Here is a 16790-nt window from a genome sequence, read left to right on the forward strand (position 1 = left end):
CTTTGTTCTCAAAAACCCTCATTCTGTAAAGACGACGACGATAATCTGGGTTTTGGCATCGTGTAGACTTGTCGGTAGATGCCAACATACTGTCTCAATCTTCAGGGCTTAAGCCTTCATCCTCGTCGCTGTGATAACTGGAAATCTTATCCGCAATATATGTTAGTCCTTTAGGATGAGAGACCAAATTTCACACCCGAAAAAAATGGCGCTTGCCAATACAATGACTCGTAGATCTGTTTGTTGTTAAGCATTCGTAGATTTTAAGGTGGTGTTCTTTTCCACAGATCCTCGGGTGAACCACTGGTCCATGATGAGCAGTCCGTTCCCGACACTGGCCATCTGTCTGTCCTACGCGTATTTCTCCAAAGTGCTGGGCCCCAAGATCATGGAGAATAGGAAGCCACTTAACCTACGTAACGTGCTTATAGTCTACAACTTCTTTCAGACAATCTTCAGCTCTTGGATCTTCTACGAGGTGAGTTAATGAACGTCAGTTATGTCCCTGATCTGAGAACCAAAGCTTATGTTAATCAATAAATGAGCACTGCTAACTGAATTCATATAATTTGGTTGTCTTTAATAGTCACACACTAACCACTGCTTCTATTTACACGATGCCATAATTATTATTTTATATTTTGATGCGATTACTTTCGTTTATGCAATGACGTATTTATATGCTATTAATTTTGTATTTTTCGCCGTTTTCATTACGCATTTAGTATATTTTATAGACCCATTAATTCTCACGATTTCATTTGCGTAACCGGGTGTTTTATATTTTCATACGAATGCAGGGGTAATACAAACTTGTAAAATGGGCCATTATCGGTGTTACGAAAGATCTCCGCCAATGATTGCCTTCCGGGCCTTAATACGCAACCAATTTCATGGGTTAGAGAACTTCTTGAGGAGCTTGTAGTAGCTCAGATGGTCAAGAAATGTTCCGTGGTTATGGAATCGGTAGGCTTATTACCAAGTCGACACGGGCTCGGTACTGGTTCTCGTTTTGGGCTGTAGGTTAAGTAATCAATCCCGCATCTACAGTTATTGATTCTAAAGATGCACTTCAACATCCTCTCATCTACATCTAGGTCTCCCTTTGCATTTTCCGACTAAAATTTTGTATCTCCCTGTAAAACGTGTGAAATGGGTAAGTATTGGTATTATACAATAAATTAGTATATCCAGCCTCCTAAAGTTTACATATACGGGATTCGGCAGTGGAATTTTAATTTTGCTAATGAGATTTTGGAGCATACTGAGTGAAGTGAAACCGAATTGTCTGTTAGGAACAGGTATATTGTAAAACGTATAATAATAATAAACAGGTCAAACGTAATTATTATTAATCGCGGTACTTTACTGTTTTTTCTGTCATTCTTATTATATATTTAACAGTTCCTTAGCGACTGCTTGGCGAAATCCTGAAATTAACGTTTGTGATCAGAAATCTAGGCGTGTTCGCAGTACGATAAATATTCCAACACTTCGCCTTCATCGTGTTTCACACGCGTTGCTCTATATTCAGCTATCATAATACATATTTTTGCTTACATAATCTGATACTTGTAATGCGTTATTTGCATGATGTGCACGGAATGAACGCATATTGGACTGACGATGTCCGATTGTCTGTCAGGGTATCAGCGTGATTCTACTCGAGTACCGGTGTACTGATTGGATGAAATTTGGTATGGGCATTATGCCATTGAGGTCTACTCTAGAGTAAAAGTAAAGTTTGTCCCACTATACGCCATGTAGGCGTTTGGGGTGAGTGGAGGTATAGCTCCTCTCTTCCTTGACCTCGGCACTAGATGGGGGTGAGTGGTCAGCATCACACCCCGGCCGGCTTTACCCCCGGGAAAGGACCCCGGTACCCATTGGAGAGGAGGCTGGGTGGGCCCCAGAGCCGGTCTGGACGCAGAGGCTAGAGGAAAAATCCTCTGCCCCCGTTGGGGATCGAACCCCGGTCGTCCAGCCCGTAGCTAGTCACTATACTGACTGAGATATCCCGGCTCATCTACTCTAGAGTCATCCCTTTTTATTTTCTGCAGTCTGTAATACCAACATGGCGGATGAGCGAACTTATGAGGTGGTATAGACGCTACCACCACTTACATTATTATTTATTTATTTAGTGTTCTGTCTGACGACAGATCCATATGAACAGGATCCTTCCATCCTTTTCTCGGACTGGGACCTGTTCATATACGTTCTTGGCAGATGATTCAGAAGTGGTTTGCCATTGCCTTCTTCTGTGTGTGAATGGAGTAATTGTTGGGATGCCACGGAGAAACCGGGGAAGCCCCCGGAGGAAAACTCCGTGTTGCCTAGACCACGGCCTTGCCCAACACAAGTTAAACGTTAATAAACGTTGATAAACGTTTAGTGTTAGAAAGAGGGTGAAGATCAAGGGAAATCAAATGGCTGAGGCGCACTTAATACGTACTTTCATTGAAATCAGGCCAGTCCTTTGACAGAGTCGGTAAATACCACAGTCCTCATGAATATAAGCCTTATACCACGTTTCTTTACATGTATATGTAGTTTTATAAGTTCTCACACTGTGTAGTCGGAAGACCCACATAATGATGTATGGTAATGGTTGTTCGAGAAATTAGTTACTTCGGTTCTGTGTTTTATTGTATAATGTAAAGCAACATGGCGGCTGCATGAAACAAAGGAAAGTGTTGTATTATTATGTATGACAGTAGTAGGAAGCTACGATACATTACACCTGTAATGTCAAACTGGCAAACTCACTCATTACAAGTTAGAAAATGTACGCACGGCGCACAACTTCTGGAGAGTTCGGTAGAATTGACCTTTGACCTTTGCCCGAGGTAACCATAGTAACCACGGTAACAAATGTAAATTCCAGATTCCCCGCCTAATCATTTCGGCGAGCAGAAATGTATGTATGTCTTTATGTAACATGCGTGTTATTGCCATTTAGTTTTAATAAAAATTGGAATATATAAACAGAGTTTATTAAAACTCCAGTATAGAATTTCAACAAAATCCGTTTATCAAGTCTCGAGTTGTTTAACGTTTATGAATAGACGGAGGGAGCTATGCTAATAGGCACTCTACAGCGATGCGAACCTCCTGTTTAGGTTACAGGGGTTGAAAATGTTCTATTATCTAATCCAGTGTTTCATATGGCTCGACCTTTGTGGTACAGCGCCCTCTTTCCCAAAATTCTCATACATTTTGATTAAATGGAATAAAAAATATCTAAAATACAGACAGTATGTGAAGTTTTTTTCGCCTTGTTTTACTTCATTGTAGAAACAAAGAATATGATAATAAACCCTTAAATCAAAACGTAAAAGTGTAGAATCTGCTCAGATTGGGGGATCCCCAGCTGAGAAACACTGTCCTAATCGGACGTCCCTGGCGTCTCTACGATTCTATCTTATCGACGAGCAACTCCGAGATTTGTTCAGTCATAAATGTTACAGAGCTTAGGAGATCATCATTACGGTACCAGTCTTATTTTTAGACGGCCTTGTTCGATGAAAGCAAAATACATGGTACACAGGATGTAACTCGAAACAAATTATGTTGAACGAGTGGGCACCTTGAGCAATTACCATTTTATTAAATAAAAAGGACAAATAGTCGGGCTCGTCAAAGTAGACTGGACTGAACTGAGCGGTTTTCCCCCGCTCAGCAGTAATACAATTTATTACATTGAAAGTACATGATTTACGAATTTACACTGTAAAGTAAATCAAATGTCTAAACATCTTCATGGCTACTAAGCCAGATCCTTGCCAAACGTCCGCAAGACGCAGACTCTACCAGATCCCACCACAGCTTCGTTTACGTTTCATGCTACCAGAGTCGCAACCTCATTGCACGAACGACGCACTCGTACGGTGTGACGGACATTGGCTATTATCGGGTTTACTGGGTTTTTTGACTTTGGCGGTTGTCTAAGGTTAAAATGTATACGACGTTTCGAAAACCGGATCCGTTTTCGGCTTCAGGTGCACATTTTAACCTTGGACGATGGACAAAGTCCAAAAACCCAACAAACCCGACTATATCACACCATCGCTAGAACCTTACAGAATTCATTTGGCTATTATATTACGAGTAGGTAACAAACGAGGAGTCGGTTGAATCTGTAGGTTTACATTTCTTACCTCTAAGTAATCCAACAGATTTTCACAGTAATAACTGTCAAGAAGAACACACTTTGAGACGACAGTATACGCCGTGACGTTGAATGTAATATTTTGAGCAAAACGGAAAGTTTCAGAAATAGACTGGTTTGAACTCAGGTAATTCCCACCTTTTCAGCCGAGAACGGGAACAGACCACATTTCCAAAACGTGTTCTTTTAGAACACTTGATGGGTAAAGTGCAGTAACCCAGTAACACAAATAACACTGATGTTAAGAATGCTTGGGGGTGTTTTTCCACATCTACATGCCTTAATTGCAAGGCGCTTAATTAAGCACGGAGACAACTTTACATTTGGTTCTGTATTTACTCCTCGCAGGTGTTTACGCGTGTGTGAAGTTGATATACTTAGGTATAACTAGGCCAATTGGAATTGCATGTGCAGCGGTCAAATTAAAATTCTGGGGCATGTGTTGGCTAATACGTAGTAATGAGTGACCTTAATTTGCTTTTAGGCCCGTAATTTTTTTCTCGGAAACTCGTTACCCGGGGGGAAAGAATCTCCATGTGTCGGCAGTGTGGTCGCTGTGGCTGACAAGAACGAGCTGAGAAACTATTCCATACGGCATACACATTATATCCTCATGCATTCACTGATGTGTCATCTCGGTTGTCTACACTGATCGTTTTGAACGAAATTAATTTTGGTCCAATTTAACCCCCAATTTTTTAGTCATTAGTGTCTATGACGCTGTGAAACAATTTTCGGTGTATTATAAATTCATTCAAAAATACAAGTAACAAATGATTCAATAGTGCTGTGCATTTATCTGTGGTGTGATTATCTTAGTAAAAATACGCTGCCATGTAGGCACACTTTAATGTTAAAAGAATCCAGTAAATTATGAAAAATCACGAAGAACGTATTTTGAAGATATGCGACATACAACATGGAAAGTGCAGGTCGTGGTCTTCTGCCTAGAAAATGTAGAGGGTATATGCTTCCGAAACGTCGACAACCAAGTTCTTGGACTGCACTGCGTCACGATCATTCGTGTAACTTCATGAACAGCTGACCGACTGCCAGATTCTGACGAAGTAATTTGTACCATACTTTTGATTAGGACGGATTTAAAACTACCCAGAAGCTATAAAGATGCAAAAATCGGGGTTTAAAACGTCGTAGAATAACATCTGGGCCAGGAAGAAGACGATTGAAAATGATTAATTTCATTACAATAATTATTTACAGCGTAGACTATCGACGAAAAGAAGCTAAAACGAACATTAAACAAAGAACACATTAATTCAACGCGTTCAGGGATAATGCGATATTCATTTAGGCTGTCGATTTAATTGAACGAGAACCAACAAATCAGATATTTGAGATCTGAGGATCTCACAGCGGTGAAGGTGTTGATATTGGTCTTTATCTCTGAAGATGGAGACAATATGTTCCTCCAGAAGGTAGGTATCTACCTGCAAGGCGACAAAGTTTCTACCCAGAAAACCAACATCGAAAACAAGTCACTAATTTGAGTCGTGATTTTTGTTCGCACTGTCCATAAGGTTGCACGAGCGTGCATAATAAAATAACTTATTCATGTATTGATTAATAACGTGGTTGCGCCTACTGGTACTGCCATATGCAGACCGGTCCTCGTTACAAGAATCAAGTTACTGCTTCATACCAGTCATGAAATCAATGTTTATACTGACGTCTGTAGCAATTCTGTTCGTGGAAAAAGGCACAAAATATCGCTTCTAACCCAGACCACCACCATTGATCAGTCGTCGCTGGTTATCGCCCAGCGTGGCTTTTAAACTGCATTTCTCTGCGTGACAGCTGATAGTATCTCAGCTGTTTATGCATCTTTCCTTCATATTCCCGTAAATATGTACTCGCCAGGGTCTGTAGTCAGGGCAGTGCACCGGGGTTTTGCCGTGATACTCCTTATAAGCATAGTGATGTCAAAAAGGCGTAGCGTAAGGGAAAGGGATCTTTGAACCCCCTGCCCCCTGCCCAAATTTGAGATACAGGGTATTTTCTTCTGTCTGCTTAAAAAGTTATGTACTATAACATTTTGAAATGGTTTCTTTAATTTCCGAGGCTGAAGCGTTAGATTGTTTTCAGTCGGTGATTTTAGTGAGCTGTACTTACAGTACGCGACTGTAATCTTGAGACTTACAAGGAATGCAGGAAGTCCGAAGCGTTAAAGGCTGACGCTATCTTTCCTCCTTCACCCCACTTCATCACCCCGCAAGTCTCAAGATTACAGTCGCGAACTATACGTGTATGAAGTTTTATCTGAAGAGCGCCTGTCTGTAGATGTGTATTGGTGTTGAATGACGCATTGAACAGTGTTTTTCTCTTAAGGATCGGTTTTTTTTGTGCTGTTTTGTGCTTGATTTGTGAGTATTCTATGTATACTTCTAAAATTGCATTACCGTGGTCTTCGTTAAATTTATTCATATGCGTTCTTTCAAAGAGAACGGCTTTATATTATGGTTCATGTCTGTTTCTTTCAACCTGGAACTGCGTGCCAGACTGCTCCGGCACGTTTAATTTTAGACTACATCCCTGCAAATTCTTGTAGATTACTTGTTATTCAAAACTATCACACTAATGTTCCTTAAGACGTGTAGCAAAATAATGAGACACGTGGCTTTACGTTGTAACTTGAAGATTGTACAAGATAACATAAGTTTTTACTTTTTAATATTGTATGTGCAAAATGTTGATAACTTCAATCCCAAAGGACAGTGGTAACATATTTATACCACTTAACATTCAGTAACTCTTTCTTTTGTCCTCTGTATGTAGTATGGGTTTCGTATGAATCTCAGAATCTTTTAAACAGTGGTTATTTTCCTAAACAACATAAGATTAGACTCTTTAATTGATATTTCTTTGTGGTAAGAACTAAATGTTAAGATGTTATTTAAACTAACTTTGTGCTTCAAAGGGTGACGCAACTGAGCTGATGACAGTAGATGTACCTGAGAGCAAATTTTGGGTTTACTTTCTCCATCAATTCACTGTCGTAGCTGGCATTTACGTGGTTACTCTTAGGTCCTCGGTCCTTGTTCGAAATCACTGCTTCCCCACTCTCTCCCCTCACCAGTTCCTCCAAATAAACGAAGAAAGCTTGCTGACTGCATATCAGAATTACATTTTCCTCGGAATTATACTGAAATGTGTCTCCGTGCCTCTAATAGAACCTTTGGCCCATAGGCAGGTTATTCATAATTCCCTGACTAGACTTGAATGGTGCAATGGATGGTAACATAGGACATGCCGATAGAAAGAGAAACTCTCAAAGTAGGTCTACGTACTTTGTAAAGGAGTAACATGAAAGGAATTAGTTTTACACATGCTTAATGATTTGCTGCAAATTGTACACAGATTGTTGTTGCAAACATTTGGGCATGTGACCACAGTCGCAATGACTGACTGACTGATTGTTAATACTCATTTAAAGGAAGTGGCGTGTAGAGATTTATATTAAAACCTGTCAGAGGGCTCAGAAGGTTAGGTTATGCTCGTTTAAAGAAAAATAACCTTTTTAAACAAATAAAGTAAATTAAACTTACAGTTGGTAAAACAGAAGTGCCGTATATGAAATTTAATAAAAAATCTGTCACGGTGTAATCAGTTTTAATGCTTACTAAAGGACTTGAATATATTTTAGGCATATCTATCCTAAGAAAATGTTTTTAATAAAAATTAAAAGTTGTTTAACAGAACGTATGTATTTAAATTGTTGATATCGAGTAAATACATCGCTGCTGTAACATAGCAATACGCCTTCTAATTGCCACCAGAGTTGTGTATTTTCTTAATCTTATTATTTAGTAGTAGACACGCACAATTTTCTATATTTCTTGGCTGAGCCTAGATGTCAGGTTCAGTTAGATAACCTTGAATGTGAAAACCGATTTTATTAGACCTCACAATTAATGGCTTGTAAATACTCCCACGGGAGTACATCTAGGACGAGGGAACCGTCTTTTCCAAGGTTCTTTTACATGCGTATGAGACACAGAAACGCTGAAACATTCATGCTCCGAGCGGCAATGAAATCTGCGCATCAAGACCGCACACTCTTTTGATCGCCCGGCAACTGTGAGCGACTTTAACTTAATCTAGGTCACATTATTTATGATTTGTAGTACAGTATGAAGTAGGGTGTATTTTCAAGGAAATGTGTTTGGGATTTGAAAAGTAGGCTGCATGGATCGCAGAAAGGTTTTAGGTTATCACGGCGGTGATGACAAAACTGGTTGTCGCCTGGGTTGTAGCGCTGTGGTGAGAAACTTGAATCCTTGAAGATTGCTGTCTTCTGGGTTGTTACGCCGTATAGTATGGTAGATGTCCACCAACGTTTCAGAGATCCTACTGCCTCCGTCATCAGGGCGATGAAACGGTGGACATCTACCATACTACACGTCGTAACAACCCAAAAGACAGCAATCTTCAAGGATTCAGGTTTCTCACCACAGCGTTACAACCCAGGCGACAGCAATCTTCTTACTTAATTGTATTACACAGTCAAAATTGCAGATGAATTTAGTGTAGAATAAGGACGACATAGGTGCTGAGTTTGTTTGTTTTTTTGCAAAGTATTTTAATTGCATAACGCTAGTGAATCAGAGACAATTGTGGCATTCCACAGTCTTATCTTAAACCTGTAATTTACAGACGTAAGGTTTTTTTTTGTCAAGAGGATATCGCAGGACTCTTCATTTATGTTCCACCGGAACCTTACTCAACTTGATCATATCCTCTGTACTGTGCTATGAAAAACGATCCTACTCCGTGTATTTTATAATAGTTCTACCTGTAACTATAACTACGTGAAACTAGGTCTCTCCAGCACAAAGTACGAACGCTGAAGTTTTATATTTGGACCTAAAGTAGCGGAAGTGACCGGAGGATGGAGAGAACCACGTAATGAGAAGGTTCATTTTCTGAATTCTTCGCCAAGTAATAAGGTAATTAAATCGAGGATGAGATAAATATGACAACTTACGAGTGGATAAAATGGGAAGTGAATACAATACTTCAGTCTGCAAACGTGAAGAGACTGTTTGCGAGTCCTAGGGGTAGATAGAAGAAATATATTAATGTCTTAAACTGTAGGGTACATACGAGTGAACCGGATTTAACTGACTCAGGATTGGGTTGAGTGGTACGCTTTTTTCAATGCTGTAATGGACGTCCGTGTTTTGTAAAAGATTTACAATCTGGGCGACTGTCAATTGGATAGGTCAAGGCAATATGCAAGAGGAAACCTTCCGCTGTAACTCAACGCCCACTGCCTCCTTTACATTTCTCGGTCCCAACTTCAAAGAAAGTCCCAATTAATTCAGACGTATGAAGTGTTTTTTTTTCTTCTGAGTTGCCGATTTCGTCACAACTTTAAGCATGTTGTTCGTGAACCACACCTTACTCAGCAAATCATACATTACACTCCAATCCTTTGCGCTCCTTTTTAAACAAATCGAAAGGACACGCAACTCGTCCTCAGAGACGCTGTTATTTTTTCAGGCGGTCATAGTAAACAAACTTTTGTAATACATTTGCAGAATTTTCTTTCAGTATTATTATTCAAGGCGTGTTTTGGCTGCGTAATAGTTAACAATGAACTTCGTAAAGGCTTGTAGTACTATTTCAAGGTTTAGTAAACATAATACAACATTTTGATTCAGAAAATAAAAAACAAAACTCTCTACCGACTTAATGGTATTACACATAAAATTAAGTGGCTGAAAGTTGTTTAAAACCAAGGTGAAGTAAAGGGTTCTTCGCTTGGCAGTGGAAACGTATCTTTACGTATTATTGTTGCATGCCGGTATTTTTCTGGACATACAATTTTACTAGTTGTAGCACGCATGGGGAAGATGGAAAATGTGTACTATTCCACAGCAAAAAGTTATTATTCGGTTTTCTAATTGATGTGTTCGTATTTCTCTTGTGTTCATGCGTGCGTGTATGTTTAGTTTCTTGTGCTACATTTTATTTGAGTGTTTCCCTGTAATTGGGCTGTTGTCAACGACGTTAATAAATAATTACGCTAACAGCAGCAACACGCCACTGGACCCAAGGTTCGCGGGTTCAATCCCGGCCTAGGCCGATGGATTTTTAAGGGTGATTAAAATCCGTAGCACAACTTCCTTCGGAGGGGAAGTAAAGCCGGGGGTCCCATGTCGTAGATTTACGGCGTGTAAAATGACCTTAGGAGCATGATACGAAATGTTTCGAAAGCATAATTCAGCGGCCATTTCTCACCTAAGTCTCCTGATTAGCTGCTAGATGGCTCTGGCAGCCAAATCAGGATTGAGTAGAAATTGTGCAGTCAGTGGGCTGGTCACTCACTGCTCATAATAAATGCACACTTCAAGACCAAGAAACCTCCGAAAAGGAGGCGGCGAAAACCCACAACGGGGTTGTGGAGCCAAGAAACAACAACAACAATAACAGTAATGATGATAACTGATTATTTGTATGCTCGAAACGGATCAAATCAATGATCCCTTGATGTAGTTAAAGCGAGGTTTGTGCATGTGTACATGAGCAGCGTTTGGTACTGTTGGATAAAATGAGGGAAATCTCTTGACCAACGTAACGTTAATCAAGTTTACAAGAAATACTTTGCTCCCTGTTGTCAGTTGGGGTGGCTGGATTTGATTGTTTTGTTTTTAGTGCGCCATGAAAGGGAAGGCGTACAATTGTAAAATACTAGTTTTATAGGTTTGTACCCCCCGGCACCTGTCTGTATTCCTTGCCGACTAAAAACCACGAAGTCTATCATAACCATGCGACCAACAACTGTCTGTTAATGAAAGTCGATATTGAAGCGTGACGCAGTTGCCTTTCATGTGTTAATTGGCAAGCAGCAAGCGGGATGTGACCTAATGGGAATTGTTTTCAGTAATTTGAACTCTCCTGTTGTCGTTTCACTTGCAGTACCTGGTATTATACTGCTTGAAGTTATTTTCATCTAGCGAAAGTACACAATCTTCATGTAGGTTTTCTAAATAAATTAATTATTTGCTTTGTATTACACACCTTTAATGCCCTATTCTTTAATGCTTGGAATTACGTTATTAATATTCTGCACGTGGCAGCACGGTCTGAGGCGTGGGCCTTGTGCCGCTTGGTCACTGGGACCGTGGGTTCGAATCCCACTCAAGCCATGGATGTTTGTCCGCGTTGTCCTGTGTAGAGGTAGAGGCCTTGCGACGGGCCGATCCCTCGTCCAAGGAGTCCTACCGAATGTTGTTAACAGGGTACGATCACTTCTTAACTGACATGAAACGTAGTGCACTGTAAGAAACAAACCCCGAATTACCCTTACTTAAAATTAAGTAAAAGTTGTAAAAAAAGCAAGTATATTGTATCCATTACTTATCGCCGTAGCTCCTCATTCACATGAGTTTTAATACCACCAAGCGGGTATTATGCAGTGAATCGTATGTAGTTGTTTATCGTCCAAACAGCTGTGAGCGCAAATAGAATTTATTAAACATTTAACTGCCTTTGTCTTCTGATAAGACACAGGATGAGAAAAAACGAAGGCTACAGAAGCATTTTGTATTAGACTTAAGAGTAATATTTATCCGTTTAAAGCCGAAGTTCTCTTAAATATCACCAAAAAGAAGAAATCACCACCCTATACTGTTGCGAAGGCCAGTTTGTTAACGCTTTTGAAGGAAATGATTTCTGTTTACACTGAGTCATACGAAAAACACAAGTAAACTATTCGAGCTTGTTGATTGTTAAAGCAGGTGGTACCACCAGTTGTTGAAGGGCTGTCGATGTTTGGCAGGTTGTGGAATCAGTGTCGGTGAATACAAAGTGATACTGACGTGGACTAATTTGATTCAAAATTATTCTGAGTCTTTGCAGAGCACAAACATATACGCTTTGTTACATCTCGTGCGAAATTTCTTTCTACAATGTATATTGTAACAAAAAGAAAGTATAGGATAATTGGACGTTAGAAACGTCTGACATTACAGCAGCCAACTATTCTATATCGATTCTCCGTGCATTCGGATGCAGATGGAATACGAAGAATTCATTCTCGCAGCAATCGAGGAAAAACATGAAATTTAATTTCATGTTCTGCGTGTTATGTAGCAAGAGTGTAATATCATTTCTAAATATGCAATTTTATAATTTGTTGGTTATTGGCCTTGATGTTAATTTGTTGTAAATTAATGTTGCTATTACAGTCTCACAGGGATAGAGACACTGCCAACTTCTATTGGTGATAAGTAATTTCTCGCACATCTAAGTAAATATACACCAGGTGGCAAACTACGAAGTATAGTCAAGAGTGCAAATTGTAAGGTATAGGGCTAATAAGCCCTATAGGTGGAAGTTAAATTCGCTCGACAGCTTTTAGTGTAGACCCCAGTATCAAATTGTATCGAAATTTCTTACGAAGTTGAAGATGACAATCATTCTTATCGTAAATTAATTTTGTCCATTTTCTGCAGAGAACGCATAAAGGTGAAATTCTTGATTAGTTCACATTGTGGATGTTGGTGCAATTGAAAGTCATCAAAATAATTTACAGTCTTACAGTAACATACAAAATTATACAAGGTTGTAAATTTTGTTTCAGTGTTTATCAAATATAATTGTCTGTTAACCTTTGAAAGTAAATACAAAGTTAAACAACATTTAAATATTACAGAAATATAGCAGAATAAATTTTAAAAAATAATGCTACCCCAAATTTTTGTATTTTTATTTAACATTAACACGTAAAAAATTATGGCATCACGGGACGACCAGAGTTTTGGAAAAAAATCAACCGATTGTTTTATTTACTAGAGTGTTTTATCAACAAGGACCTAAGAAGCCGGAATTATTTTATCGATTTATAAACGATTATTCAGACGTCAAACAACACTGGGAAGTTGTAGCCTGGTCCAAGTTTTAGTACGTTTTGAGGTGACGATTACATAAATGGGTTTTTCTCTTATTGGGCTTTTATCCAAGTAAAAATTTTGCTGTTGTTTTAACACTATCAGGATAAAGTCATAAATACCAAATGTCAAAAAACTGGAAATGTACAATATCAACCAGTCTCTCAGTTATAATGGCTCGACTAAAATGTTCAGGCCCTGCTGTTAACCGATTTACAGACGGCTTTGAACATAATAAATTGTTTTTGAAACTTACTTTTCGAAAGCATCTGATGATTGGGGTGACGTTTCGATCCTGTTATTTTTCAATGGCAAACATGAAGAAGATGTGTTTTGGTTATTTTAAGTTATATAACATTGTGAAAACACAGAAAAACTTTGAAACATCACTAAATATTTAGTTTATACAAAATATTTTGTGCTTATGGGTTATCGGGACACACAACGAGGAGTCAATAATAATTTGTCATTTATTGAAATAAAATATAATAACTTTCAAGTATACGTTATTTAGCCACACACATTAACCTAACGTAACCGAAGATAACCTAACCTAACCAATTTTTAAAGCGATGTGTCCCGATAACCCACAAGTACAAAATATTTATTTACTATAGTAAATGGTATTCACAAAAAATGCTTATGAAGATCTTAAATGAAAGAAAAAGGTTGGTCTCTAATGGAGGTTAAATGGAGATCGAGTTTTTACGTAGCTTTGTGTAGATTCATTTGCAATTTGTAGTTATGACGTCATTGTCTCACCAATGTCTGAATTTAACATTCACAGTGGTCGTTAAAGAACCCTCGTGGTTTTAGCAGGAACAAATCTGTGTCAGGAGTATTATTGGGATCCAAAGCGTCGATTAATAAAATGTAAAATCCGACTGCAAGAACGCCGTTCTATTTTGAAGTGGTACGTTTTTCCTCTGAGCAACAAACTACCGCAGTAGGCGAGCGTGGTTATGAACTCGCTACGCGGACATCGTGTCCTGAGATGCGTGTTGCTTATCACTTCGACGTGTTGACGCCACCCTACATTCGTTATAAGGCACTGCTGTGCTCAGTCGTTACATGCTCATTCCATTTCATTGCAGCAAACTTCTGGCGAGATCTGACCTAATAATGACTCCAGCGCAATATACTTTTTGCATTTCGTTCTTCTTTTTTTAATTTTTTTCTTTATGAGGCGCATTCCCGACTGAAAGTTACCCACATGCGCTTGATAGAAGTGCCATATCTGTCTGTTCCTTATAACGTTTCGACAACCACTTGGATTTTCACTAAATTTGATAAAATGGAGTTTTATAAAAAGAAATATTCGACTTTCCAATTTTGGTTAAGATAGGAGAAAAGTGTCGAACGTTTTGCATGAAGACCCACGTTCTTCTTACGCTAGTTGTGGAGAATCCATACTCCGGGGATTTCTTAGCAGTTCACAAAGTTTCGAAGGAAAGATTAAGGGGAACCTTGCAGAATTGTTATGCTGTGCGTATATTTCCTAACTTGTCTTTCATAAGTTCTTCTTTTCTCTTGTTCTTGTACCCCGGCATTTCTTTCACTTTTACTTGTTTATTTATTTCTTTTTATTCTCTATGCTTTTTGCTGTGTTTGTTTCCTTCCATTTCTTTTTCTTCATTCCTGCCTTCCTTCCTTTCTTTCTCCCGTTCTTATTTTATTCGATTGACCACATTCCAGTTTTGAAATTCCAACATGTCACAATGAAGCTGTATTTAATATTCGTAAGTTGACATGTTTTTTGTAACATTTCCGGCTGTGTGGATTATAAAATACAGTGTGTTTGCTGATAAAGTTGAACGCATCTGTCGCTTTCCCGGCTGGATCTGCATGACTCACCGCCAGGCGCTTCAAGTTTTTCCCGATACTAGTTACGTATCACTCCGTATAAACAATAACATCAATTTACCTGTGTTATAGCCGATATTCCCGACATTTGTGTTTAAATTTCAGTGAATACACTGAACAATGAACGACGAAGGTAATTCGCCTTGGGCGTAAAAGTGGATATCACCGGTGATGCAAATTAAGGGAAGATCTAATTGCCGCCTTTCCAAAAGAAATTTTAAATTACGTATGCAAGGCAATATTGTTTTCCTAGAATTTAACTAAAATTCAGTAGTAATCGATTTATACGGGTTGACGAAAATCTCCTTGTAAGATTTCTTGGCTTTTAAGAAGCCATCCAGAATATGTTTACGTCTGTCTGACTCCACGGAGCAGAATCCTTGAGAAGCAGCGAATCGCTTTTGCAGTCAGAATTGTATTAATGGACTCGAAGGTTCATTACCGTGTTCAGAGTGGCCTGTCACTGGACCCTATCGTGAACAATTTCGTTTTCTTTACATCTTTATTGAACAAGTCAGTTGCATCCAGTGTCAAACCAAAGGCTTCAAAAGCAGCAAAATCGATAAGTACAAGGAGAATGTACTTGGGAAGGCGATGAAATGGCAAGATGTTTGAGAATATCGCTTAACGAGGAGTTTCGTAATTTTTACTGATCATCCGTCGCTATTATTGTGATTAAATCAAGGGAATTAGGTGGTCATGTGACACTACAGTAGCCGGGACCAAATCGTGCTTTTCGCCTACTTCAATTGGATCCTGGTAGAAGGAAAACAAATTTATATACAGTAGAGTCCCGATTATCCGACCTAAACGGGACCGATCGATGTACGACCAGATAATCGAAAATGTCAGCCCAATTTTTACTCAGTTTACGAAAGAATTAGAATATAATTCGCCATCAATTAAAAAAATCACAAAAATAGCATATAACGTAATGTAAATCTGTAAATGAAAGTGTTAATTTTCTTGAGAAATGAGTAATGGGTATTTGCTTATGAGCGTCGGATGAAATGAAATGTATGATAATCGAAGGTCAGATAATCGTGATTTTGCTAGTCTAACTAAAGCCATTACTGACATAGGCGCTGGGACAGAACTACATAGTACTGCCGCTTTGAAATAATCGCGTATATTGTGGACAAACTACGCTTTCTTATCTGCTACCTCCTTGCCTTTCACTCCTAACAACCCTGGGACCTACAGATTATTCCCAACTACTGTAACGTACATGGAGCGGTGAGAAATTTATCAATAATTTTAGTCGGAACACCTAAAGAGACAGCTCATTCCAAACAGCGGGACATAAAATACCAATATTGGTCTCGTAAATAATAATAACAACAATAAATAGTGTATGAGGACTGGTTTCAGCTGATTTAGAATGTGGTCCAGTGACAGATTCTTGTGAATATGATTATGTAAACAGTTAGGTTCCACATAAAGTGGGGGATTTATTGATCAGCCAGGTCACTACAAGCTTTTACTCTTCCCCATGGAGCCAGGTTAAAGATAATACTTGTCTAATGAGCCGCGTGTTGTTAACGACGGATCCGGCCTGCTCTAACAACGTCACGTGGACTGTATTGACCTCATCCTACGTAAATGAAACAGCGAGGAGTTGCAATTTTAAACAGATTCTCTGATGGCTGTTCCTATAGCCGCATGTAGCTCGTAATGATAAAATGACGGCGAGCCTGTCTCATCACACGGTAACTTATAGAAGTCAATTTCCTTTCATTAAGTTACGAGGTAGCGCTGCGTCTTCCACCGGAAGCGGAAGTTCCGTCGGACCCCTCGTTGCTACCAACAGCTGCACGGAGCTGGCAGAAAACGTGTAGAAACGC

At 39.1% G+C, this 16790-nt stretch overlaps 1 protein-coding gene across 3 annotated transcripts in view; it reads left to right on the forward strand.

The window, feature by feature from the left end:
- LOC110829941 (very long chain fatty acid elongase AAEL008004) overlaps positions 1-16790 on the forward strand; it is a 124843-nt gene that overhangs the window by 79416 nt on the left and 28637 nt on the right. For all 3 annotated transcript variants that reach the window (XM_022064184.2, XM_022064185.2, XM_022064183.2), the window contains exon 3: positions 288-478. In XM_022064184.2, coding sequence (XP_021919876.1) covers positions 288-478 — 191 coding nt within the window. The remainder of the gene's footprint in view (positions 1-287; positions 479-16790) is intronic.

This window comes from Zootermopsis nevadensis, unplaced genomic scaffold (assembly GCF_977971745.1).
Source record: "Zootermopsis nevadensis isolate Lab colony 2312 unplaced genomic scaffold, Znev_1.0 Znev_ptg000001l, whole genome shotgun sequence".
NCBI classification, from domain to species: Eukaryota; Metazoa; Arthropoda; class Insecta; order Blattodea; family Termopsidae; genus Zootermopsis; species Zootermopsis nevadensis.